This window comes from Mytilus trossulus, unplaced genomic scaffold (assembly GCF_036588685.1).
Source record: "Mytilus trossulus isolate FHL-02 unplaced genomic scaffold, PNRI_Mtr1.1.1.hap1 h1tg000373l__unscaffolded, whole genome shotgun sequence".
Lineage (NCBI taxonomy): Eukaryota > Metazoa > Mollusca > Bivalvia > Mytilida > Mytilidae > Mytilus > Mytilus trossulus.
Genome location: NW_026963340.1, coordinates 1,076,010 through 1,103,732, shown reverse-complemented (window position 1 = coordinate 1,103,732; position 27,723 = coordinate 1,076,010). Strand labels below are relative to the sequence as shown.

The window sequence follows — 27,723 nt, the reverse complement described above, 5'->3', positions numbered from 1 at the left end:
TAACATATGACCCTATGGGAAATGCATACAAATGACTTCTTTTAGAGAACCACTGAATGGAATGAAACCAAACATGGCATGAATGTTCCTCATGAAATGCTGATCAAGTGTTGTTACTTTGTAGCCGATCCATCATCCAAGATTGCCGCCAGCGGTGGACATAGTTTAACATAGGACCCTACGGGAAATGCATACAAATGACTTCTTTTAGAGAATCACTGAATGGAATGAAACCAAACATGGCAGGAATGTTCCTTATGAGGTGCTGACCAAGTGTTGTTACTTTGTAGCCGATCCATCATCCAAGATGGCCGCCAGTTGGGGACTTGGTTTAACATATGACCCTATGGGAAATGCATACAAATGACTTCTTTTATAGAACCACTGAATGGAATGAAACCAAACATGGCATGAATGTTCCTCATGAAATGCTGATCAAGTGTTGTTACTTTGTAGCCGATCCATCATCCAAGATTGCCGCCAGCGGTGGACATAGTTTAACATAGGACCCTACGGGAAATGCATACAAATGACTGTTTTTAGAAAACCACTGAATGGAATGAAACCAAACATGGGATGAATGTTCCTTATGAGGTGCTGACCAAGTGTTGTTACTTTGTAGCCGATCCATCATCTAAGATGGACGCCAGCAGGGGACTTAGTTTAACATAGGACCCTATGGCTATGGGAAATGCATACAAATGCATTCTTTTAGCTATAGAGAACCACTGAATGGAATGTAACCAAACATGGCATGAATGTTCCTTATGAGGTGCTGACCAAGTGTTGTTACTTTGTAGCCGATCCATTATCCAAGATGGCCGCCAGCGGGGGACTTAGTTTAACATAGGACCCTATGGGAAATACATACAAATGTCTTCTTTTAGAGAACCACTGAATGGAATGAAACCAAACATAGCATGAATGTTTCTTATCTGGTGCTGACCAAGTGTTGTTACTTTGTAGCCAAATTTTATCTTTTTTTATATGAATTCAAAAACCTAAATGGAGTCAGGTGAGCGATACAGGCTCTTGAGAGCCTCTAGTTAATTTATCTTGAATATCGGCATTCTTGTCTTTTTATTGTTATTTTTCTTTTTGTTGTTTTTGTTTGGTGTTGATCTGATGAAAACTTCAACCTTTATCGTTGGTTATGACTAAAATGTTTGTTTTAGCAAAAGTCCAGTTGCTGGGTTTCTCGTTCTAATTGGTTTAATGTGTTTATTATTTTTGCAGACCAAACGAACTGAGTTGTATCTATTAAAGGCCCCGGAAGTGTTTTTCTTGTTTCAGATCGGATTTTTGCTTTGAAGGTGAATAATGAATGCCTAGACTATTGTATCCTAGGACATAGCCGTATATTTGCGCAATACTATGGTGTTTGTGTTACTTCATGCGTATGAGCAAATAGTCCCTACCAAAATTTGAGAAGCATTTATGTTGAATAGATTAATTTTACGATAACTGTCCTAGGAAATTGTTTTAGTCATGGTAGAAGTATTAAGTACTAGTAAGTAGATAATTATAGAGTGCTCACATGGCAATTTTCTATAATTACAATAAATATTTAGACATTGCTTATATAAATCTATCGTTCGTTGATGAGGTCCATATCTATGACAATTTTCCTAACATACTGGTAAGAATTGCAACATGGGACCGTTAACAATGTAACAAAATAATTTTCCATAAAAGGAATAATTATAAAGGCATAACCCATGAAAAATTACCAGTACCGATTTTGAACTCGTCTAAGACTTTGCTAACATAATACATGATATAAGTTTAATTAAAATCTGGCAAGACATGATTGACGGACCGACGCCCAGTATTTGAAAGTCCTCCGCAGCGCCATTCTATAAATAAAGGTCAGTAACGTGTGAAAATTAGCCACACAGCAGATGTTTTTATTAAGCGTCACTGATTAGTCTAATGAAGACGAAACGCGCGTCTGGTGTATTAAAAAAATATAATCCTGGTACCACTAGCCCAGTCATGCCAGTAGTCAGCACTTCGGTCTTGACATGAATATCAATTATATGGTCATATCTATTTCCTGTTAGAGTGGGGTGCCAATATTCGCCGGAGACACAATTTCGCCGTTTTATGATTTTGAGGAGTAAAAACTTCAAGGGAAGGCTGGAATGAAAGACATATACCAGTAAATGATATTATATAACAAATGTGACAACGATTTTCGGCCAATTTCATGAAGAAAAAACACGAATTCAAAGAAGTATTTCTTAGTAATTCTTTGTCTGAATGCCCTAAATTCAGTTCTTTTAACACCTTTGAAATGATTGCTATTCATCTAAAATGAAATTGATTTGATCAATGTTGTTTAAAGCTGCAGTTTTTTGGTTTTTAATAGATATGTTAAAACGGCGAATATGTGTCCTCCATTGACAAAAAATCAGGAAGTTTCAAACACCCTTTAATCTAACTTTTCAGATGATTATATTCAAACAAACACATTTTCAAGCTTAAGAATATTTTGCGTTTGAAGTTATCTTCATATAGAAATATCAGTATTCTTCAAAAACATTTAGACCTGAACATAAACTGTAGAAAACATGAAAAGATGTGGCGAAAATGAGCACCCCACTCTACAAAACTTTAAATTGTCGAAAAAAAAACTAATGATATTCTTATCCCATACCTTAACCGTGTTTTGCATAACGTTTTAGGAAGTTTGGGTCCTCAACATGCTTAATGCTCTTCAACTTTGTACTTGTTTGGCTTTATAACTATTTAGATCTGAGCGTCACTGGCGAATCTTATGTAGACGAAACGCGCGTCTAGTGTATTAAATTAGAATCCTGATACCTTTCATAACTAATTGCATATAATATATGACGGAAACGACAAATGACCGGAGTGACAACAGACCCCAAACGATAGCAACCGCTCACGCTACCCCTTGGTTCAGGTGCATGTTAATGCAAGCTTATTTTTCCATAAAAATATACAAAATTTAACTACAGTTTAATTTAATTTTGGCATATGATTATATGTACATGGTTATGAATGTTGGATATTATAAATATTCCGCCATATTTGTTTTACCCAAGATTCCTTGGCATACAGTTTGGTCCCATATTAAACGGAACTGCATGTCAACTATCACAACTTCTCATTCATTCTAATGTAAGAATCTAGTCGATACGCGGATATGTCTAAATAAATAAATAAATAATACTATATACGTAATGTCACAATATCACAATATGCTGTTTGAAGCAGATTCTAACTATGTTGATAAATTTCTACATCCACTGATAACATTACAAAAACAGTATAATAGTTATAGACGCATGCGCGTAATAACGATAACAGTTTAAGGAAGGATAAAAGTGAGTCATAAAGTTTAATGTGTCATCTTTAGCAACGAAAGCAGAATGTAAGATCCTTAAATATCCATTTCAAGGAATTTTACTTTCCTGAAATCTAAAATCAATATTGTCATGATTGTCATCATCTGATATTATTCCGTCCACATTAAATATGCTTTCTCCTCAATATTATATTTGTATGTTGTGGATATACTTGTATAGATCCTCCGAAACGTTCCCTCGGAAACTTACGTCTGGAGTAGATAACTCTTGGTTTATGCTATAACACAGGAACTTTTTGACTCTTCTTTCGACTGAAAAATATCAAACGGTTTGTAAGTAATCTGAGATAGGCGTCTTGTAGTCATGGTTACTAATAATGAAACGAATTGTCATGGCAACATGTATATATACTTCATCCAAAGCTCTATCACTTATCTTCACCAACAGTCTAACTAATATACATGAACTCCATCGCTGAGCTTTTAATCAAGTCTGAAAAATAGTGCATTTCATTATTAAAAGCAAACAGAAAATAGCCAGAGAAAAATCACTAGTGTAAACAAAACTTCTACTAAAACAGGCATCAAAGTTAGAAAGCAGTGCAGCATTAGTTTAACCAGCCAGCGCCAGATGTAAGCAATCGTTTATATCCAGAACTCTGGAGAGAAATATGATGTTTATAATCCAAAATTAAATTAAATAGTTGCACGCTTAAAGATTCACATTCCATAAACTATTAGGTTAAATCATCACAAATTATAAAGAGAAAATTGTTTTGGTTAGCAAGCATAAGTACAGAGCTGGCAGCCGCGTAGCATATTCCAGTGAGCATTTATCCAAGCATATTGACCTTTAACTTATGCTAATTTTCATCAATGCTACTACTATAACTAATTGTGGAGCCTCGAGATGGTGTCTCAATTGTGAAAGTTGAAGCATAAGTTGTAGGTTTATCAGATACCTCTATTTTTGGACGTTCCCGTCTTCTCCGCTGGCGTCGCTGTGCTGCTCCATCTGCAATGATGTCATTTCCGCTTCCGTTCTCTTCAGACGCAACACGTTGCATTTGTGATGTTGATCCTTGCAGGCTTCGTGATCTTGTATTTACTGCTTTTTCCATGACTTCTACAATATCTGTTCCTACTGACTTATCACTTCCATTTCCAGGTCCTTGATCCGTCTGTACATAGGTAGCCGTAATAGAAGGTTCTTCTTTTGCTGGAGGTTCATCAGTTTGTGAACTTATTGATGTAGTAAATTTAGGTGGCACTGTATTTTGTGGCGTGTTAGATACAACTGGTCTTGGTGTATTTACGGTTCCAATAGGTTTATCACTTTCACAAAGTTCTCCAAAATTCATAACTCCAGGGACAAATGCAATTTGTTTATTTACAGTGGATGGTAGATCCCTTAACTCAATATCTGATAAAGAAGAGAGTTTCTCCTGGACTTGCTTTTTCAACAAAAGCAGTTCAATGTCTTTACCTTTCAAAACGAGTTCGGTCAAATTACAAGTACTTTTCAAACTATCGACGTTGATCTGCATATCAGCACGCTTCGAAACATAGTCCATGACGTCACTACCATAAGTCTCGTGAAGATCATCAATCAGTTGTTTTTCCTTTGCTCTTATGTCGCTGATATACTGAATGGCCGAGTCACGTATACTTTGTTCAGCTGCTTTAATGACAGTATCACATTTCGATAATGCTACAAGTTGGATGTCGTATCCATTGATCTTTGATTTACAATTGTCCAACAATTCTTGAATCGTCTCCTTGTATTTAATCACTGCCTCCGAAAATTGGGTTATTTCATGATCTTTGTGCTCGTTGAACGTGCAGAGAACGCAAATGCATGTTTCACATGGCTCACAATAAAATCGAACTACTTCTTCGGAATGCTCTTTGCATTCGATATCTTTTTCAATTTCTACATCAAAAATGCTGTGACCCTTTGTTACTTTTGTATCCTTATGTAATTCTACGCATGACTTGCATAACAATTTATTACAATCTAAACATTTGGATGTTGCTTCTCTGTGTTTATGATGGACTAATTTGCAAATATCGCAGAACGGGAATTTTGAAGGTTTTTGTCGTCCAACCACTTCTGAAAGACCGGAAACAAGGAAATTATCTGGAAGCTTCTTCACTCCGCCTAGCGGTAATTGGGTCCTTTTCCTACAAAGTGGACAGGTAAACTCCCTGTAATCGCTATACTTTTTATACGTACATTCGGACATGACGTGATTATCAATACAAGCCTCACAAAATGTATGAAGACAGTCCAAACATTTTGGATTTTTATACACCTCCAGACATATTTTACAGACGAGGAATTCATCTTGTATTTCTTGCGCTAGCTTGTTTCCGGTTCCGCCGGTTGTAGATGATGGAGATGCCGATGACGTAGTGGTATTCGCCATATTGTTGAGAGTGTTGTAATCAATTGATGTCGTATGATAACGTTCTCTTTCTAACCTTCTTCTATACCTGAAAAAGAACATCAACTATAATTACTTTTCTCTTTTTTACAAGCCATACCTTCAACAAGAAGCTGACCCATAGCTCGGTCAAAATATTAATTTCTAAGTTTTCTAAAGTGAATGTTTTGATATATATTCAGATTTTTCCTCTCATAGTATCCAGAGATTAACTTAATTTACATTAAAAATGGATAAGGGAGATAAACCATTGCATCAGAAAGGTGTTTATAGTAATGGAAGTTTCATCACTTCGTTAAAGCATTATTTGAAGCAGAATTAATCCAAAGCAAAATTTAACCTTAGTCATTTAGTTGGACAAAATATTAGTACACATAAATTCTACCGGATTTGATCCTTAACCTCGTGTCAATTAAAAACGAATGATTGGGCAAAATTTTCTTCTTTCAACATAATGAAACATAAATAATCAGGTTAAAAATGTGTATCTTTGTATCTTTAGATGCAATTGATAATTTCATTTACAATGTAAGTGTATATACATATATACAATCTCGTCAAGGACGATGCTTCATTACAAGATCGGCTTATGTATGAATGTTCTTGACAGTTTGCCAAAGAATGTGATTACGCCATCCAACTGTGTATATGATAAAACTCTTTTAATCAGGCACAAGAAAAGAAACAAATGTATATTGGTTTTCCTGTTTGAATTGTTTTACGCAAGTCATTTTGGGAGCCTTTATAGCTTGTTGTTCGGTTTGAACCAATGCTCCGTTTTGAAAGCCGTACTTTGGTCTATAACTGATAGCTTTTTATACATTGGAACTTGGATGGAGAATTGTCTCATTGACACTCATGCCACATATTCGTATTCAGATAGTATGGTCAGATACATGTAATCAAATACAATGGTTTTTGTATAAGCCTGATCCCTAAAATGAGTCCAGCAATTTCGATAGCATAAAATTATCATGTTTAAATATGTAAAATAATACTCATGAAACGTTTCGATGAAATTAGCAGTATGTCCCGAGAACCTAGAAGGATAGTTTTCATGCTAAAACATAGTGTGTTTTGTTTAAACAATATATATCTATTCACTTGAAGCAGTTAACTAATATTTAGCAGGCTGATACTTTCTTGCTTTTGTTATGACTTTCTGATAATGATATCTTGTCTGAACGTTCAGCTGTGACTTATGCATGTATTGTATGTTAGATATAAAAGAATTTTAAAAGATATACTATGGTAATACCTTATTTGCGAATCAAGCTCATTGGAGCTTTTATTATGTAGTATGTTAACTGAATATCGACTTTAAATATAATTTGAATTTAATTCAAATCAATGCAACGGATGATAACTACTCTCATTGTTTTAATCGTTGTACAACATAATGATAAGTTTAATGTACAACATAATGTTTATTTTGTTAAGATTAAATCTAAATCTGCATATAATATTTCTCGACACTAAATGAGGAGGATGTCTAATTTTTTTTTTTTTTTTTGCACGCCGCCCGACCACCCGCCCGACCACCCGCCGCCCGACCGCCCGCTGCCCGCCGCACATCCTAAAAGCAATAACCGAATTTTCCTTCAAGAACACATAAAAACCCAAACAATAAGAGGTTTAAGATCAGCCAAAAGAAAAATCACTTTTAGAGGATCAAATTAGTAGATGAAACACTTTAAATTCAGACCAAAAATATAAGTAACATGTATTTAAATAGGAGAATGGTTAAAACTAAAATATAATCACAATTCAGTGCAATTATTATATAAAACATGCATTAACTCATTGTGGGTATAGGAAGTGAAAGCAAATTGAATCCACAATACAAAATCAAATTTAATTTCTATCGTTTTGTGCCACAACGAAACGTTATAGAACCACTGTTGGATATCTGACTTTTATATGTCCCACCTGAGGGGCATTATATTTTTCTGTCTCTGCGTCCGTCTCACGGTCTGTTTGTCTGTCCCGCTTTAGATTAAAGTTTTTAGTCGAGGTAGTCCGATCAACTTGAAACTTTGTACACTATAGTTTCCTATGGTATGAATTTTCTAATTGTAATGCAAAATTAGAGTGTTGACCTAAATTTCATAGTCAACTGAGCATAGAAAATGATTGAACGAGTTGATATCCGCGTACTACGAACACATTCTTGTTCAATGTAAATAGGAGGAGATGAGGATATGTATACATCAATAAGACATGAAACTTTTAAAAAAAAACAGGACACGAAGAGAACATTTTATAGCTTCAACTAAATGCTGTCTACAGAACATTTAAATCGCTCGGTTCTATAATTAATGTAACAAAAAATAAGACCAGATTTTCAAACCCAACACACCAAATAGCGAAAAAATAATATAAGACAACTCTTGGCAAGGTTTTTATGACAAACACAACCACATTTGTTACTTTTTCTTTCAAATTTGGTGCTAACATTGATAAGCCTAAGAGCAAAGAATATCCCATAGACATGTTATCAAACAGAACAAGAAAGCATACGGTGTATCAGTTAGATCATTATCGACACACACTACTCCAAATAATTATGACGTCTTGAAATGCTAGTTTATGTCTTTGCTCTGAAGCCTTTTAAAATTACAAAGCTGGGGGAAATAATTTAAAGCAATTTTGACTAGACACACAAACATGATAACAATCAAAAGCTATCAGCGCTTTTATTGCTGTTCTTCATTTTGAAGTCACAATTAGACAACGGGTCGAATTTCTTCACAATATAAAAAAGAAGATGTGGTATGATTGCTAATGAGACAACTATCCACAAAAGACCAAAATGACACAAACATTAGCAATTATAGGTCACCGTACGGTCGTCAACAATGAGCAAAGCCCATACCGCATATAGTCAGCTATAAAAGGCCCCGATAAGACAATGTAAAACAATTCAAGCGAGAAAACTAACGGCCTTATTTATGTACAAAAATGAACGAAAAACAAATATGTAACACATAAACAAACGACAACCACTGAATTACAGGCTCCTGACTTGGGACAGGCACATACATAAATAATGTGGCGGGGTTAAACATGTTAGCGGGATCCCAACCTTCCCCCTATCCTTGGACAGTGGTATAACAGTACAACATAAGAACGAACTATAAAAATCAGTTGAAAAGGGCTTAAGGAGGCTCGCGGGTATAAAATTTTCAGAAAAAAATCAAACGTTTATTTTTCATTACAAATTTTATTAATTACCTTAAGAAGTTGTTACTTTACCATATGGTAGATAAATTATTCCAGAAAATCAATACATGTTGGCCCCAGGTGATTTTTAAAATGTAGATATCATTGAAAAAGCTCCAAATTATCTCCCTTTGGTGCAAAAATGCCATTTTTTGGCATTAAAATTTAAATAACTTTTTTAACTCATCGGTGACTCATATTTTTTATTGTTATTTTCGAAAAAGCTGTACATAAACTAAATAATTGTAAAATTTTAGCCATTTCTGTAATTTAGTTCTTTTTTTATTTCTATATTACCGCTTTTTCTCCTATTAGTTCAACAGAAAAAAAGGACATTAGCAAAAATGTATGCTTTTTTCAAAGGCAGATTGTGAGCGTAAATGAACGGTGACCCCATTTTTTTATTTCATTTTTCTATTAGGTATAAGATAAAGTTAATTTATAGACAAATATAGCGAAATCTTATATTAAATAAAAAAAATTGATTTAGACCCGCGAGCCCCCTTAACTCATCAGATAGACAAAATATAAAAATACTTATCATTAATAACATACCTGACAAATGATGACTTATTTAAAACCGGAGGCCTATTTAAAACCGGAAGCTGAACAGCCATACCGTTACGATAAAACTTTTCCATGGCGATAGTTTGAATTTTCGAAATGTAACTTTCAGTCCACTCTATTATTTCACTTGATTTTTTTAAAATAGCAAGACACAACTTTCATCATGGTATTATCAAGTATTTATACCGCAATGGTATAACGAAACATCTTTGGTCTTTCAAAATTTTTTACAACACTGTAGTCAGCAGAAAAAGGTTTAATAAATGGCAGAACAAACGTTCAGACATCCAGATGATACAAGGGCAGGTAACTTGTTTGTCATGCCCTGACGCAAAATAAAGCATTGACTAATCCAGGTATAGAATTTTGCAGTCTGTTATACTTTAAGATAAGACAAGGTAGAAACACCAACAGCGTAATCTAAGACATCCTTGATACAAGATAGCTAATATTAATCAAATGTACTTCCATACGTCATATTTTTTATGGTTTTTTACTTTTTTGCAATATTTATGTATTGTTTGTTGCCATTGGGCCAATTCAGAATGTTTTTGTCTTGCATAATTTTTATGACAAGTTATTTTTTTTTTCTTATTGTATATTAAATAAGTGGTAATATGTAAAATAGCTAGTTTGTTTTAAAAATTTGGTTTAATACTTCTATTATATACATTTTAAGATTACAAGCATTTGAGTTGTTGAAAATGGAATATCATTTTAACAGCTACAGGGATTACATTGTAGTGCTACATTTAATCATTTTCAAGCAATTTCAAGCAAAGCGGAAAACTATCACCGAGAAATCAAAATGAAAGCCAACAGAGTACTTGACACTGGCAACAAGAGAGGACAAACTACCCGAAAAAAATATATAAACACTTTGAAGGATTGGTTTAGTGTGTTTAATGTCCACTGCAAATCTGACATGCATTTTGAGGATGAAAACAAATAAATCATGAAAACAACAGGTAGGTTATACAAAGGTATGTCGAAAAAAATAAAGGTTAGAACAACTTGGATATCGCTTGGAGATAGAGGGTATATATGATAGAGACAGATATGAACCCATGTAACACATCATCTAATGACCCTAGGCTTAAATCTGTGTTTTGCAAAAGTTCCTCAACATTGGGAGGCGTAGCAATTTACACGAGCGGAGGCCTGGAATTTGATATTCTACGCCCCGTAAAGCCAAATGGTCATCCCCTTTTATCAAGAGTTTTACTGACAGTCGAGAGAATTTGAAGGATGAGCATACATTTGTAGTTCTGTGTCTCAGTTAACCCTTGGAGTAGGATTTCCCTCGATCGATGGTTTATGAAGTAAGTATTGATAAATGTCTACCCTATAACAATACCATATGGTCTGTCATGCAGCTGAGAACTTTCAAAGGACTGTCCTGTCACAAATCTCCGTATGATAAACTTAGCATGATTAACAGACCCATTAATAGGCTTGTCATAATTTACCATGTTTCACTCCCTGTTATTTCCTCAAATTAAACAAGAATTATGTGGAATGCTTTCTAACAGCAGTAGCAAGCACCTGTTTTTTCAAGATATTCCTCAGCAGTTTCCGTTCAACTCTGTTTATCTGAGATAACCTTTCATCTTTTCATAGCAAATGCGATTGATAAGCCAGGGCTTTGTTACGTACTGATTAATGCACAACCTTAGAGCTTCAAAGATGGACGCGAGATATACTGATCAAATGATAAAAGGGGTTATTTCTGTCCTCGTTACTTTAAAGTGCAAGAGCTAACATGGTTAAGAATAATATTCAAACTGTAGACTTTTAAAAACAAAGGCGAGGTGTTTAAAAATAAATACCCCCACGCGCATACATGCCATACATTAATGGTTCTATCTACAATGATCTAAACTTATGTGTTATTACATATACGTAAAGTTCAATATGTGAATTAAACAGATGTTTCGTTAGTGCATTGTAAATAAGCATGGCACCAAGCCAATCTTAAGACGTGTGGCTTCTTGTCATACAATGAATGTGTCAACTATCTTTTGATGCATGTAAACAAAATGTGTTATACCAACATTCCACTCCATACACTGATACATGGTCAAATGTTGAGGCACTGAAATAGTTTTATCAAAACTACATATTGAATTTGGCCTACGAAATCAAATTAAAACCAAAAGAAAAATATTGAATTATAATGATGACCATTGTATATAACGTCCAGTGGCATGTCTAACGCATATTCCGGATTAGAGCATTTTAATCAGCTTTCCAATGTGCCGATCTAGTACATAGAGCAAGGTCTATATGCATATTGCCGATCTCATTGGCGGACCTAGGGGTGGTCCGGGGGTTGGAACCCCCCTCCCCTTTGTGGTGACCGATCACTGCATTTGAATGGGAGCATATAGTTGGAACCACCCCATTACTCTGGGTTGGGACCCCCCTTTAAAATAGCTTGATCCGCCCCTGGATCTAGTACACAGAGCAAGGTCCATAATATGCATATGGACCTTGATCTGTGAACTAGGTAGGCACATTGGATCTGATTTTAACGCTGCTAGTTCACATGATTACCCTCCTCGGATATATACAGAACTGTAGTTCGTCCTGGTCCGAACTGTCTTGCTTTAATTTCTAAATTTCGCGTGCATAGCAGAGAACTTCGCGGCAGCACCTGCGGTCGGGTTTCCATTGTGGCAATGTAAATTTCGGTCGATATTTGTAACATGTATCAGTTTCTACATTTATCGTGAAAGCCCTTTATAATTATTGTGATAATTTCTGAAACTTGCATGATTTAGAATTCACTTCAACTAAGAAATTGTGCATTTATATTTAATTGAGTTATTTCCCCTTGTCTGATTAATTTGAATTTGATATAAAAAAAATCCTTTATGACCTTACTGTTTTTGGTATCAAATTGTATAATTTAAATATGTCAATCATGTTTATTTATGTACTAGTATATTTGATTTTAGCCTTAAATCTTTCATCGTTAATAATAAAACTAGACGTATGCATGCATATCAATAGGAGTCCATTTATATCATTGTTTCGATTTTGAGAAAGTTTCTATTATTTCTAAGCAGAGGTTTATAACATACAAATACATTAAAGCATCGACAAAGGGAGATAACCCAAAATTCCCCAGCTTAAAAAAATGATGGTGAACAAAAGTATTAACAAAAGTTAATCAGTAAAACACGGATCGATACAAATGATTATGTGTACAGTATTGAGTGTGGATATATGATTATGGCAAAATCCATGTCATCTCAACGTAAACCCCTAAAATCTCTGGAATCAAAATAATGAAATAGGAGATGCATAAGTACTTCGTTAACATTCACGAAACAGAATACATGATAAATGTTTTTAAAAAAGTGAAGTTATTCAGTGTGCACCATATTTTTTATGTTATTTCTTCATAGACAGAAAAAATTACAGTCATTCCTTAAACATTTTATATATAGGTCCGAGAACACAATTAATTCGTAGTGCATTTCTTTTAGAACATAAATGAAAATTAAAAAAATCCCACCTGCGCTTTCTAAAAGAAACTTTTACAGTGTGTTGTACTACTTTTGGGACAAAATATATCAAATTTATAGAAAACTTCATCGCCTCTAACTCAAAATATGGACAATTTTATGTTTAGGGCGTCTTGAAATCTTTTGACAGCTTCCGAAGTGCTCATTTTCAACCTTTTTCAGCTGGACCAAATCACTACTTTCCTTTAAAATTCTGGACCCAAATTTGTTTACAGTGTAATTTCATCCCCCTACTTGCAATTTGAAGCAGTGAACATGGAGAAATAAATTTGGAAGGGGTATAAAAATTAATGGCAAGTAACCCACTGTCAACACTAGGGACTATATTTGTATAGTCCCTAGTGTTGACAGTGGGTTACTTGCCATTAATTTATAATCAAGGGACGACAATGGTGGTCTCGGACCTAATACTATTGAATATATTGTATATCAACTTATATATAATACCGTGTATATATGATGTCATATTAATTGAAAAATAAACATCACGATCAGTTAAGAAACTCCCAACAAATTCTATTATTAGCAGTTGCAATCTGTCAAAACAATGCCAGAAATACAAAGTACTATAAATCATTGCCCTTTCACTTCCTCCTTAGACTGTTGATATCTTACATGCTAGAAAGTAACAGCTATGACACAAACAGATGAGTTTAAAAGTAAACAAAGCATTGCAGTGCAAAATTCCAAAGCAATCAAATATGGTGCTAATGTACATTCATTTTTACCTTGGAAGAAGTTTTTTTTAACAATTTATATTTACATAAATTGAGAAAATTGAGAAAACGACAAAATAAACGATTAAAATTAAAATAATCAGTATAAACATGTTCTATCTCATTTTTGCTCTACAATTTTTTTTATCTGATGTCACTACAAAAACTTTTATCAGAATAGCTTCTATGAGTAAATTAAAATTAGGTATATATACGTCCATAAGACAGCAATCCATCGAATAAAAAAAAATCCCCCAAAAGATTACTGTTGCAAACTTAACTATCAAGAAAATCCTGCATCAACACAAACTTAAACGTCACCGAAGTTTTGATGGAAGCTACCAAATCTACATTTGCGTATCGTGTCACCTTTCTAATGATATTTTGGAAAGAAATTTAAACTTTGCTATCAGGACAAATCCAACCAATTTTTATTACAGCGTCCGAAAAAGATGTGGTTCACTCTAGTCTGCGCCACGAAGCGTTTATGTTCTCCTTTTTCAACTGTCAAGGTTTCATCCATTTTGTTAATTACTTTTTGGAGATAACACATATGAAAAAGCATTATTAATGCAAACTTTGCACATTTATAACACAAGTGGGTATCCTTGTTTCGGTAGACTTAAGTTATATTTTCCGTTGTAATTGTTCTTCAATTTAAGTGCGCAGTTTCCATCTTCAGAAATAAGTGCGCAATTTGAATTTCAGGCATAAAAAATGCACGAAGCAAAAGTCATAACAAGCCAAAGCATTTGACACAAAGCAAATAGGTTTAGACCTTACCATTCAAGAAATATTTTTGTCATTTTTACTCAACCATGGCTTTCTAAGCAACAACAAAATTATATTGTTTACAAACTGCAAGGACGAGCACAAATGTTGTATATATACTACGAAATAATTGTTCGTCACTAGGCGTTAGATATGATTCGGTATAGATTATCATCACGGAGGGGTTACATAGCTACCCACGTCTAATTTACTTCGTCCTCAAATCACCGACTATGTCATAACTGTGTTACAACTAGTTTATGCCAGAATATATACTACACAACATTATGGAATCTGTACATAATACGCAATAGGTACTCATCAATGAGTAACCGTGCTAATTAATTGATTTATGAATAATTTGCAGACAATTTCCAAAGCCTAATTATTATATTACATGTCTTATGTAATCGTTATGATTTGTAACTTGTCAGATGTTCAAAATTGAAACAACATGTGGAAATTATAAAAAGAATGCGGTAAGCTATTAACATTGCTGTTTACTCTTAGTCTATATATTTTTTTTATAATTTGCAACTTTAAAATGATAGCACCCACCGGATACAGAAGTGAAAATTAGTTTCGTATCCGAACATAAAAACTAAATGAAACTTAATTTATAGTAACCAATCAGATTTAAGTTTAAGCATAATACAACTTTTTTTATAAAATAAGTGAGATACCTTCGCATATTTTACACATATATGTTCAAGTTTTATATGTGAAACATTGTTAAACAAGCATTCTGTGAGTACATAGTCCTCTACCGGTTTAACATTCGTTGTAATGGAACAAATTTCTAACTTGATCTATAACTTGTCAATTACATAAAATAACCAACAAACATACACTAAATTCTTATAAAATCACTTAGGAAAAGGAAACAAATCCAAAATATAATTTATCTTAATACATTGGATTTTTTTTAATTGAGTTATTTCCCTTGGAACAGAGATCTAGACTAGTAAATTTAAATAAGTATTTCATTAAAAAAATATTCTAGGGAAAGTTAAAAATAAGTTCCCTTTGACCAGAAAGTTATTCATTGATAAGCATTTCTTCCAAATTTAATTCTAGAAAAGGGCTTTAACTGAACAAGAAGAAAAACTTAATTCGTGAAAATCGAAAAAAAATCAAAAAGTCTGGAAAACTGATTTGCCAGACTGACGGACGGAAAGACGGACAGACAGAGTGCAAACTTACAGTCTCCTTCGACTTCGGCGGTAGGGGTCTAATAAATATATACATGTGCATGCTGGAAGTAAATTTTACCAAAAAAATATATGACTTGTATGAAAGTAGTCTTTCAGCCGATCTAGAAGAAATATTCTAAAATATATTTCTTGCGATCTAGAAAGAATGGCAAGTGTTTAAAAGGATTTATTTTCCTCGCGGAATGGTTTATTTCATGATGTTAATGTGATATTCAACACGAGTGAAATGACGAAATTTATGATAAAGCCCGATCCACCACGATATACATTTTAAAGGTGAAATGAAAGGGTTTTTTTAATTTCTGGTTCTGCGCATGTAAAAAAATCTGAAAACTTATAGGTGAAATATCATTGACCAAATTTAGATTGTTAATGATCACCAGTGTGAAAAACTGACTATATAGGTTTAGAAATTGTATATATTCTATTAGCTCAGTACCAAAAATCAGAAGCATGAAAAGAACAAGGTACTTTAATACGTTTTTTTTTAGAAAATCGAAGATATGAATGTTGCTGTAAAACCAATTCAAAGCAAGATTCAGTTTGCTGCTGGTACCATCATATGCTTAAAGTATATGTGTTAGCAAACATCATATTATGAACTTAAAATTTGGAATTTTCGCGTTTATCTTTAAGATTATTAAACATAAGTCCAATATACATAATTACCTCTTACTGGTATTTGAAATAAAAGAAGGTACACAATACTTGGAAATAAGTATTCTATATGTGTTTATAAAACTGAGATCGGTTGTATATATACTGGTTTTATGTTATTTCAATTATCTATTTCAAGAGAGAACTTTCACGCACCTTCTCATTTACATAAAGGATCGACAATAAGTCGAGATGAAAGAAGATTTGGCAGGTAATACATCAAGTTCATTTACCCTGCTAATAACGAAGAAGTTGAATCACTCGCAAGGATAGGTATATCTCTGTTGGTAATTGATTGCTAATAAGAAGGAGTATAATAATATGTCTATGTTTTGATAATATGTTTGCCTCTTCTTATACATGTAGTTGTACCTAAGAACAATGACTAGTTGATGTTTCAATTAAGTTCAGTGGCAAGTATGTGAAGGGATTCACTATGGCAAGTAGATGTTTGAGTATGAGGTACTCAGTTGATAGAGATCTTAATTTTTTAATAAAGATAATGGCATTGCTTTGGAAATTAAGTTGAGGAAGTAATGTTACCGATTTAGCCGAAACAACATTGATAAAACAAATTTAAATTATATCATCAGTTTGATATCCACTGATGTATTCGATCGAGGTAATGATGCTGATTGCATATTCCTAATTAATTCCAATTATCTTGGTGTTGCACGCAGAACTAAAGACACGCGATAATCAGAACAATTTGCACTTATTATTTCTATAACGTAATCTGATTTCGTTTCCATTTGCTTGGAAACTCGGTGCCAGACAAGTAAGTACATGTATGTAAAAATATCCACGGTTAGCATAATATGTCTGGTCACTGTTACATAGATATAAGAAGATGTGGTATAAGTGCCAATGAGACAATTATATATGGCTAGTTGTGATGTAATTGTGTCTACCATGTGGCATGTCTGAGGGCGTGAGTAGACGAGAAAGAGGAAAATAGGCCAACTGTGGAAAATAAAGGGCCAAAAAGTATAGAGTAGAGAATAACAGGTAAAGTTTATCAAGAATAGAGAAAAATGTCCTAAAATGATAAAATAATACAGAATTGAAGACACCTTTCCCTATCCAGAACCTCATGTCTACCAAATGTTTTTATTTTATAAAGTATTTTAGTACATAAGGAGATGTGTCACAGTTTAAGCTGGCTATGGGGTAACTGTCCACCAGACTAAATGAATTAAATGTAAGCAACTACAGGTCATAGTATGGTCTTTTAAAATGAGCAAAACCGAGTACAACTTCTTACATGGCAAAATGTAACACAATTCAAATGAGAAAACCAAGGTCTGTTATATTCAAAAATCAACGAATAAAAAAATATCAAATGATATACAGCAACAAACAACAACTGGTGAGTTGAATGATCCTGACATGGACAAGGTACATAAAGAAGGCGGCAGGGTTAAACAAAATCACGCACCAAACCCTCTGCTTTCCATGGACAGTGTTTAAGTAGCACAACGTTCTAACAAACTATAATCAAAGTGCTTGTACGCACTGAAGTGTAAACTAAAGATTGCTTCAATTTATCTAGGGAAGTAAAATTAAGTATTGCATCGGTTGAAGTTGATTTAACAGCAATTCTAGACAAAGGAAGATAACTACAATTTTTAAGATGACTTTAAGGTTCATCATAAGGAATTGAAAAATATGTCCGTGTTTACACCTCAAAAATTACTATGAGTACAGACAAACTGGTACATCCAGGAAAGTTTTAAGGCATGGCAGGAACTAGATATATAAAAGTTATATGAAGTCTACGTTTCAGAAAATTAAAAACTTACCTGCATTTTGATGTGCATTTTTTTCCAGTCTGCAGAAGATAGAAAAATAAACAAACACCCGAATTTCATTTGATACGGTCCACTCAGTTACACAGTTTAAACCTGTTAAATCACCTATTATTTACAGGTGTATATTGTCCATTTAAATCAATACTACTCACAACATTGATTATATGAGGGGAGCTTCTCAATCGTTTTCAATACTTAGTTAATTTTTGCACATTCTGCAGGAACGAAAAAAAATGGATAGCAAAATCTAGAAAAGTTTATAATTTTCTGAAACATAAAATGCATTTAAAATTTATATATCTAGTTCCTGCCATCCCTTAAAACTGTTGCAGGTGTATAGGTTAGTCTGTACTCAGAGTAAAATTTGGGGTGTAAATACGGCCATTTTAGCCAAAAGGTTATGATGAACCTTAATAGTGACATCATTTATATTTTTAGAACAGATATTAGAACCAAGCACCAAAGGTTTAATAATTTTCTTGACAAGTACAACATTAGTTTTGGCTTGAATATCTGAGCATATATTACACCAATAAATTTCTAGAAATGTATAGAATGGTATGAGCAATGCACTATATCTCATGCATGAGTGTATCAAAGATGTGAGAAATGCATAAATACAGTGACCTCCCAAAGGATTAACAAGAATTTAAAAATATGGTCACGTTGATTTTTTTTTCAAATTCAAAACTTAATCTTAAAAGTGCTACAGTTTAGTCGGGTGGCCTTGGATGTACAAATACGCAGCCACATCTGGTCGGAAAGGAGACATTAAATTCGAGGCCGGTGTAAGGATTCAGTTACTTTAATATCTAGCATGTTCCAAGGGGCGTTACGAAAACAACATGTTCAAGTTGGGACCTTAAAAATAAACTCTCCATGACCATTTCTTAACCACTAGCTAAAGATACCCTCCATCTAGCTTCCTAAATATTTTTTGTTAATTCGATATAACATGTGTCAGGCGAGCTAGCAAATACATAGTTTGCAACAGACGCATCACAACCGGAGGCTCTTCAATGCTTAATTGATAGGGGTGCCTTCTGTTATCCACCCTTTTCATATAGTTGAGATTTAAAATTTCGTAGGTCATAATGCAATCATTTTTCCATATTGGTAGGTTTTCATGTGTGCAGTATTGGAAAAGTGTAATCCAAAAGTGTCAAAAAGGGAGCGATTTTTTTTTGATAAAATACAGCGTTAACACTAAATGACTAAGAAAGTTAAAGGGCTTTTCATTTGACAAGTAACTGTATTGACCCTGTCATATATTTCTTGGAGTTTCTTCCACCTTTCCACATATTTTCAAGCCTAAAAATGTGACACGTCCTATCACCTTTTTATATTAGAACCATTTAAAAAATCAAATATGTTTTGTCTTTATGTGACCAAATAACACGTCTTTACACATGTTACATGTTATCCTAGTTTTCTTTTATACATGTATAATAGTTTTCACTTAATTTCAAATTTCTATTATCTTGATCAAAGTGCATTTACCATATATATTATCCCCCCCTTTTCTCCTAGTCATGTATTTGCACCGTACAATCACGTACAGACAGAAGTGTGCGTGAATTATGGTATTAGTGTATTGTTGAAATTGATGGCGCTGATGGATAAAACGTTAGATGTGTTTTAAGCTATTTTTATCTTCTTAAGTATCTTATCTCTTCATGTACAGTAAATTATAGCTGGTGGAAGTCTGAATACCTTATGCTTTTAAGTTGTTGTTTTTTTGTAATTTGTGTAAATTCCTCCAAAAATTCCTACCTAATGACACTACTATGACCATACATCTCAAATTGAGTCACTTTATTAATCAAAAGAGGGGTCAGTGAAAACTTGCTACTTTCAACAATGAAGACTTTTAAAAGTCTCAGTAGAGATTAGCAAACAATCGGAGACTACAAAAAAAATATTTTAAAACGAATTAATAAATGAAACCCGAACGACGTGTAGACAGTTGGTTGTAATACCCAGGGAAAACCCTTCAATACGCGACATTAGGCAGTTTGAATTTAATACAATAAAGTCCAGCGAACTACATCAAAGAGTTTGGATTTATCATGAAAAACAGAAACACAGATCAACTGAAAGTCAAAGAATCAATGTCAATCGAAAACAATGTTTATTTCTATTTTCTATAGTATATCTTACTTATGTTGACCCATGCAGAAACAGTAGTTTTAGATACCCCCTGAGGGCGTTAGCCCGACTAATCGTATCAAATTAGCACCATGATATTTTAAATGGGTAATTCAAAATCAAAGCTATCAATAGTTTCGAAGATGGATCATGAATCTGACCTTTTTTTTTTATTCAGCCTTACAATGCAGTATATCCAATTACATTTAATGTGTTAATAGGTAAAGAGGTGCCATGTTATCTTGTAATACAGTGGGAACGAACAAAATGAACCAGAATGCACCAATTGGCCCTGTAATTAAACTTTTATTAACTGTAATTACACTTTCCGTAGTTTTTAAATAAACAAACCAAGGAATGTTTATTGTGCTTCAGAATTTAACTTCTTTCTCATTTCATTTAGTATTGTTCCTAAGGAGACAATTCCTTTATCTATTTCAACAACCTTGCGTACAATGATCAACATCTGCTTTTACTTTACAAACTATTTTTACCTACAGTATACTTCTTCCAGATGTTAAAGACATATTTCTTACCGTTTCTTTCCAATCTTTTGAATTATATCAGTGTCGTCCATTTAAATAAGTTATTCCAACAAATTTCATACAAAACTTTTTACAAAGATCATGAAATACGAAAACTTGGCAAGATCTGAATCGTTAGTCAGCAGACGACCGCGGATGAATCACAGCTGCTGCCATGTTTTAGGAGTGAAATGTCCAGGAACTATTTTACCAGAATCGACAGGAGCAGTCAAAGATCACAATAGTTGAAGAAGTGTGTATATCATGAGGTGTATATAAATAATCATCACAGCGCGGGGAGATGCAATCACGAATAATTAGAGGCCTATTAGGAACGTTCTGACATCTACAGAATCTTCCACAAGTGATGGATATAAAACTAAGCACTGTTGCGATTATCACAGTTTTTTCTAACGTTTGCAGTCGTAGTCTACAGAATATTAAATTGATTTCAAACATAAAAAAAAAATATTACGCTTTTTACGATTTTTTTTTTCATAGTCCAACATCGTATGCGATTGTACATACAAAAAACGGCCCAAACTTGTGCGTGTGTTAATATTAATTTTTGCTCACTAGTTATAAACGAAAATCTCAAAGTTGACAAATCCTTTATTTCCAACTATATCAGTTCTCCTTCCTTAATGTTCATAAAAAGCCACTGTCAACTTTATCTTTTTCTCTTTCCCTTATTGTACAATTCAATGTATTGTCAGAACTGTTCTCATTATGAAATTCTTCTCAAACATTATCCGCTGTGTGACAGGAGACCACTTTTCAACATTTTACAAATACGTGTCATCTATAATAGTATAATAGTCCATCGGATTTGATTAGAAAAATATCAGAATCTAGTTAGAATTTAAATTCAAGAATATGAAAAGAGAAACAAACTTCTTGCGTAAAAATATTAAAAGGCAAGTACATGTACCGAAGAAGTGAACCAAATTACCATTAAGGGTTATTTAGAAAACCACGAGGGATAATAAAAGTTTGGTTTTATAAGAACTTACCCTCCCCTCTGCGGAGTTAGTAGCTCCGTCATGATTGTTGCAAATTGTTAATTTTCATATACATATATTACATATAAACATGCATTTTACAAAAAGTTAGACAACAGTTCTATTAGTAACATAGCAACACGTCTTATCCTGACGAAATGATTCATCTATAGTCTGAAAATAAATTTGAAAGATACTAACTTTGATTAGTTATCTACAGTTAAAAGCATCCTGTATGTATTATCTCAGTCTGATCACATTCAAGTGTAATGGGTATGCTTCCTTTATTTTACATTTAAAATTGGTTTAAGTATATTTTAATGTTCATTTGTATAAACTCTGGTATAATCATGCAGCGTTTTCAAGTGTTTAAAGCCACAATGGACATAGGCGGACATACATCAACACCAATGGTCGATTTGGGTATAGAAATATATGGTGAAATGGACGGCACTCGTACGTCCGTATGTCTACGTGAAATGTCTAAATACATATAATAGCGCCATGTACAAAGACATGACAGGGGCATACAATGTGATGCTTTCTGTGGCCTGCAACACCTATTTTGGCCTGTGTCAATGCACAATATCTGCTCCGATGCAGTATATATTTGCTTACAAGATTTAGAATATCTAAAGTTATAAGTTTTTAGCTTTCAATGTGCAAATAGCATGCAGCATAAAATATGAACTTAGCCTGTGAAACACATACGAGTGTCAATTTTGTGTAAATTGCATTAATAATTGTTATAAAAATTAGGGGTATATATATATATATATATATATATGTCGTTTCCAGTAAGACAAATAACAACGAAGGACCAAATGACAAAGATGTGAACCATAATATGTCGTCGTTGTGTTTCAACATGTTCAATAACAAGCAAAACCAACACTGGTAGTTAACTATCAAAGGCTATGGTATGACTATTTGACTGAAAACATCATTGCACTATAAGTCAACATATATTATTGATCTTTAGCCAGTGATTGCCATGCGAACATTTGCAAACATGGAAAAGGGTGGAAGCCAATTTTGATGCCAAAATATACCTTCTTAAATTAAGCACCATGCAAATGTCTTTCTATGAGCTCGCGGTAGACGGATAGTTGTTCATCTGTAAAGGGATGGAACGGTATATGAAATCCTGGCAGGTGGATATTCGTTCATCTACGGGAAGGTGGGATTTTTACAGTCGATTGTATTGAGTGTGTAGGTAAAGATATATCTTTGGTTGGTTGCTTGCTAGCTAAACATTGAAGTCATTATTAGGTCAGTTAAATTACCGTCCTTTTAGAGTAGACTAGTCCGACATTAAACAAATCTGTCTGTCTGTACGACTAGACTACTTCTAAAGGAGGGTAGAATACCTTACTTAATGATTTCATGGTTCAGCTAGCAAGCAGGCTACTAATCATAGATATTACCTTTGCCTACATACTCCATGCAATTAGCTGTAAAGGATTTTGGAATCATTCGGTCACTCGATTGTCAACTTACCTGGATTTTTCTGGTTGATGAACTTCCTCGGAATCGACGGGAGAAGATTTTGACATCGTTAGATGGCGAATTTCTGTTTAAATCAAAGCAAACTTTTTTATATAAATGAACAGACAGATACTGAGAGTGGAAAATACCACATGGGTGGACATGTCGGAATGGACGCAAGCAATTGGGAAACACTCTTGAATGACCTTAAATGTCCTATGCTAAGATGGTTGCCGGTTGTCATACAAAATGGGTTCATCTATATTTATGTTTGTTTACCAATTCACAGTACACATAATTAATACATGCAACGCAAGCGTTTGTAAATACATGCATCTTCTGTGTCCTATGGTTGAAATTGATATACTAGTATAAACAGGTCATGCTTTAATTTCCTGAAATCAGAGTTAGTGAAAAAGTCTAGAAAAAAAAGTACTCATGCATGGAATCTAAATTGGTTCAAATTCGATTGTTTCTTATCTTTTCAAAACTCTACTAGAACTCGACCCATACTGTATCGATCTTTATTTATAAACGCTATTGGATTTTCAATGGCGCTTTATACCATATAAAGGGGGAGCAATTTATTTTTGCTTCAAATCGTTCTTGAAGATGCATATTCACACACAAGCGAAAGGATTTATGCTTATTAATATATGTAAAGAGTATCAATCATATTTGTAAAAGGGAGGAAGGAATAATATTGTTAATTTAAATCGTGTTTTAAGCAGTTCAAGCGGCTAATGTATGAGGTATTATTTCTAGGTTGCTTTTCTTTGGAACGTTTATTTAAAAAGTGTACGTTTTAATCAAAGATGTAACCCGTTGCTTGATTTTTTATCATAATGGAATAATAAATAGTTTTATAAGAGATGAACTGATTGCATGGGTTTAATTAAGCAGGTTGAAATGGGGATTTACATGTGATATGTATCACTCTTATTTGTATTGAAAGTGGTCGATTGGCTACTTCAAACATTCGAAAAATTCCGTTGTGCTCAGGCTATACCTAAGATCATCCCCAGCTTTTGTAAGGTTCGTGTTGTAGCACCTAAGATCATCCCCAGCTTTGGTGGGGTTCGTGAGCACCTAAGATCATCCCCGGCTTTGTTGGGGTTCGTGTTGCAGCACCTAAGATCATCCCCGGCTTTGGTGGGGTTCGTGAGCACCTAAGATCATCCCCGGATTTGGTGGGGTTCATGTTGCAGCACCTAAGATCATCCCCGGCTTTGGTGGGGTTCATGTTGCAGCACCTAAGATCATCCCCAGTTTTGGTGGGGTTCGTGAGCACCTAAGATCATCCCCGTTTTTAGTGGGGTTCGTGAGCACCTCAGATCATCCCGGTTTTGGTGAGGTTCGTAAGCACCTAAGATCATCCCCGGTTTTGGTGGGGTTCGTGAGCACCTAAGATCATCCTCGGCTTTGGGGGGGTTCGTGAGCACCTAAGATCATCCCGGTTTGGGTGAGGTCGGAGCACCTGAAATCATCCCCAGTTTTGGTGGGGTTCGTGAGCACATAAGATCATCCCGGTTTTGGTGAGGTTCGTGAGCACCTAAGATCATCCCGGTTTTGGTGAGGTTCGTGAGCACCTAAGATCATCCCGGTGTTGGTGGGGTTCGTGAGCACCTAAGATCATCCCGGTTTTGGTGAGGTTCGTGAGCACCTAAGATCATCCCGGTTTGGGTGAGGTTCGTGAGCACCTGATATCATCCCCAGTTTTGGTGGGGTTTCGTGAGCACATAAGATCATCCCGGTTTTGGTGAGGTTCGTGAGCACCTAAGATCATCACGGTTTTGGTGAGGTTCGTGAGCACCTAAGATCATCCCGGTGTTGGTGGGGTTCGTGTTGCCTTTTCTAATGTTTTCTGTATTGTGTTTAGTATACTGTTGTTTTTCTTATTTACTTGTTTAACTATAGCGTTATCAGTTTTTTTCGACTCATGGGTTTGAATGTCCTTTTTGGTATCTTTTGCCTCTTTTTTACACTAAGTTTCCGAGAAAAACTTCATCGCTCGCGACTAAACATTTGAGAAGCGTGTTACACGTATTTTTGAGAAAGCTTCATTGGTATCGACCGTGTGTGAGGTAAGCGGCACTCAGTTTAAAAAAGAACTTATTTTGTAGGTTAAAGGCTGGTGTATCCTTCACATCAAATGAGTATGAACTTTCTGTCACAATCATTTATTCACATGAAAATAAGGTCAACTCGTATAGGTATAACAGGTTTTCAAATCGTCTTTGCTAGATTGTTGTTTGTTTGTTCATTCGTCATTTTTGTTTGTTTTTTTGTTCATTCATCAATTTTGTTTGTTTGTTTGTTCATTCGTCATATTTGTTTTTTAGTTTGTTCATTCGTCACATTTGTTTGTTTGTTTGTTTATTCGTCATTTTCTTTGTTAGTTAGTTATTTTGTCATTGTTGCGAATGTTGGTGTCCGTCTGGTTGGTGGGTGCCGTTACTGCTCTATCAAATTATTTACAGACTTGTTAAATTGCTAGAGGAATACCTGTTTGGACAATTAACCACACATTTACAATTACATGTGTTTCTCGTTCCTCTTTTTTTATATAGATTATACCGGGTTGTTTTTTTTGAGTGCCTTTATAGCTTACTGTTCGGTGTGAACCAAGGCCATACCTGGACATATAATGGTTTACTTTTATAAATTGTGACTTGGGTGGAGACATAGATACATAGATATAGGAAGGTGTGGTATGAGTGCCAAAAAGATGCTGACTTATTTGCACTCATACCACATCTTCCTATATCTATGTATCTATAGTCCTTAATTTTGTCATTACAACAACTTGCTGCCATCGTTTCCTCACTTTAAAGTTGTGACATTTAATTATTGTCATCCATTTCTTTTATTTGTACTTATTATTTATGTATTGTACGTCCAATTTTTTAAAAGAGTTTCAAATGTCATGTAAATATTATCAAAAATTACTTGGAATTTAGAATATTTTAAAATATTTTGTAAATCATCTTTCTTATTCGTACAAAATTAATTCGACGAAAGCCTTAGCAATGTAGATAAACAAAAGATATGTAATTAATCAACAGTGAAGCCGTAAACATAAACCACATGTATACACAAACTGTGATTCTAAATATATTGTTATCACCGTGGAAACCGATTTTCTCCACAGTGGTAGAGTGATGACAGAATCTGAGAAACTACGGGGAGCCAGGGGTGAAGTAATCACGAAGTGTTCCGTAATTATTTATTGCCGATTACTGCTTTATCCGGAATTTCATATATGTTTTAATCAAAAACATATGTAGAGAAATTATCGACCAAATACTTTGAATTTGTGTTGATTTAAAAGGCTTAAACCTGTAAATTCCTTTCTTTAATTATTAGGGTGTAGGTTATATCATATGTTTACTTGTAAAGTTCATGTGTTTTATCAATCAATGGAAGTGTTCATATGGCAAGCAGACAAAATGATGTCTACGTCAACACTGATACTACGATTCAAGGCCGGGCACATGCATGAAATAAACTCCATAGTGAAGGTTCAAATACAAATTTCTATATACATATTCCAGGCATATAATTTGAGGATAAACAGCAAAAGTAACATGCAAGATATTAGTTTGAATTATAAATCTAAAATATCAATAATTTGCAAATATTTTTTTAAGGAAATCTTGTACTCGAAATAATATATTTTCCAATCAAGTGGTGGGGTACGCCATATTCAACCCCTAAATCTGCCACTGATTTGCCACCTTTTTATCTTTTTATTTATTTATGAAATGCACATTTATACCTCTAGGGGTTGATGGATCATATCGCAAGTTCAAGTAAAGTTTGCAATACGAATATAGCGTAAATACTAATTTTTTTTATAGTGGAATGGAAAACAAGTTATTACAACTTATATTGATCCCTATCCACTTTGCGGTACAAGTGCTGCCTTGTAGCGGCATTCGCCTGCTCTTTTCGAATTCTTCAAAGGTGTCTTTAATTAGTATTCATATATATATTAAAAGTGTAAATCGTATATTAGAAAGTATATATATGTACAGGATGTTAAATCAAGACAAAACTCTCTTCGGCAGCTTCCTTCTTGAGTTTAACGTCAATCAAAGTTGATAAATATATTCACAGGAGATTAATAAAATAGGTTTATTATTTTCTTAAGGTTAATTAAAACTGATAGTAAGTTATGAACTGACGTACCTGTTATTTTTCTGTTTTATTTCCACTCATATCAAAATTGAAGAAAGTCAAAGGGTTTAGACAATCAGTGCCAGTAACCTCTTCAGCGATTGTTGCGCA

The 27,723-nt window shown here is 34.1% G+C and overlaps 1 protein-coding gene across 5 annotated transcripts; it reads right to left on the bottom strand.

Annotated features, from left to right (window-relative positions):
- Positions 1 to 2,416: 2,416 nt before the first annotated feature.
- LOC134701896 (tripartite motif-containing protein 2-like) lies at positions 2,417 to 27,723 on the bottom strand. Of its 5 annotated transcripts, XM_063563002.1 has the most exons (4): positions 27,625 to 27,723; positions 23,446 to 23,518; positions 4,297 to 5,830; positions 2,417 to 3,646 (listed from the first exon to the last, which is right to left on the bottom strand). In XM_063563002.1, exons 2-4 carry the CDS (start codon positions 23,499 to 23,501, stop codon positions 3,608 to 3,610), a joined length of 1,629 nt encoding a protein of 542 aa, XP_063419072.1. In that variant the 5' UTR covers positions 23,502 to 23,518; positions 27,625 to 27,723; the 3' UTR covers positions 2,417 to 3,607. The 5 variants fall into 5 exon arrangements, with proteins under 5 accessions (XP_063419072.1, XP_063419074.1, XP_063419075.1 ...); XM_063563004.1 differs by lacking the exons at positions 23,446 to 23,518; positions 27,625 to 27,723 and adding an exon at positions 20,957 to 21,167; XM_063563005.1 differs by lacking the exons at positions 23,446 to 23,518; positions 27,625 to 27,723 and adding an exon at positions 14,603 to 14,816.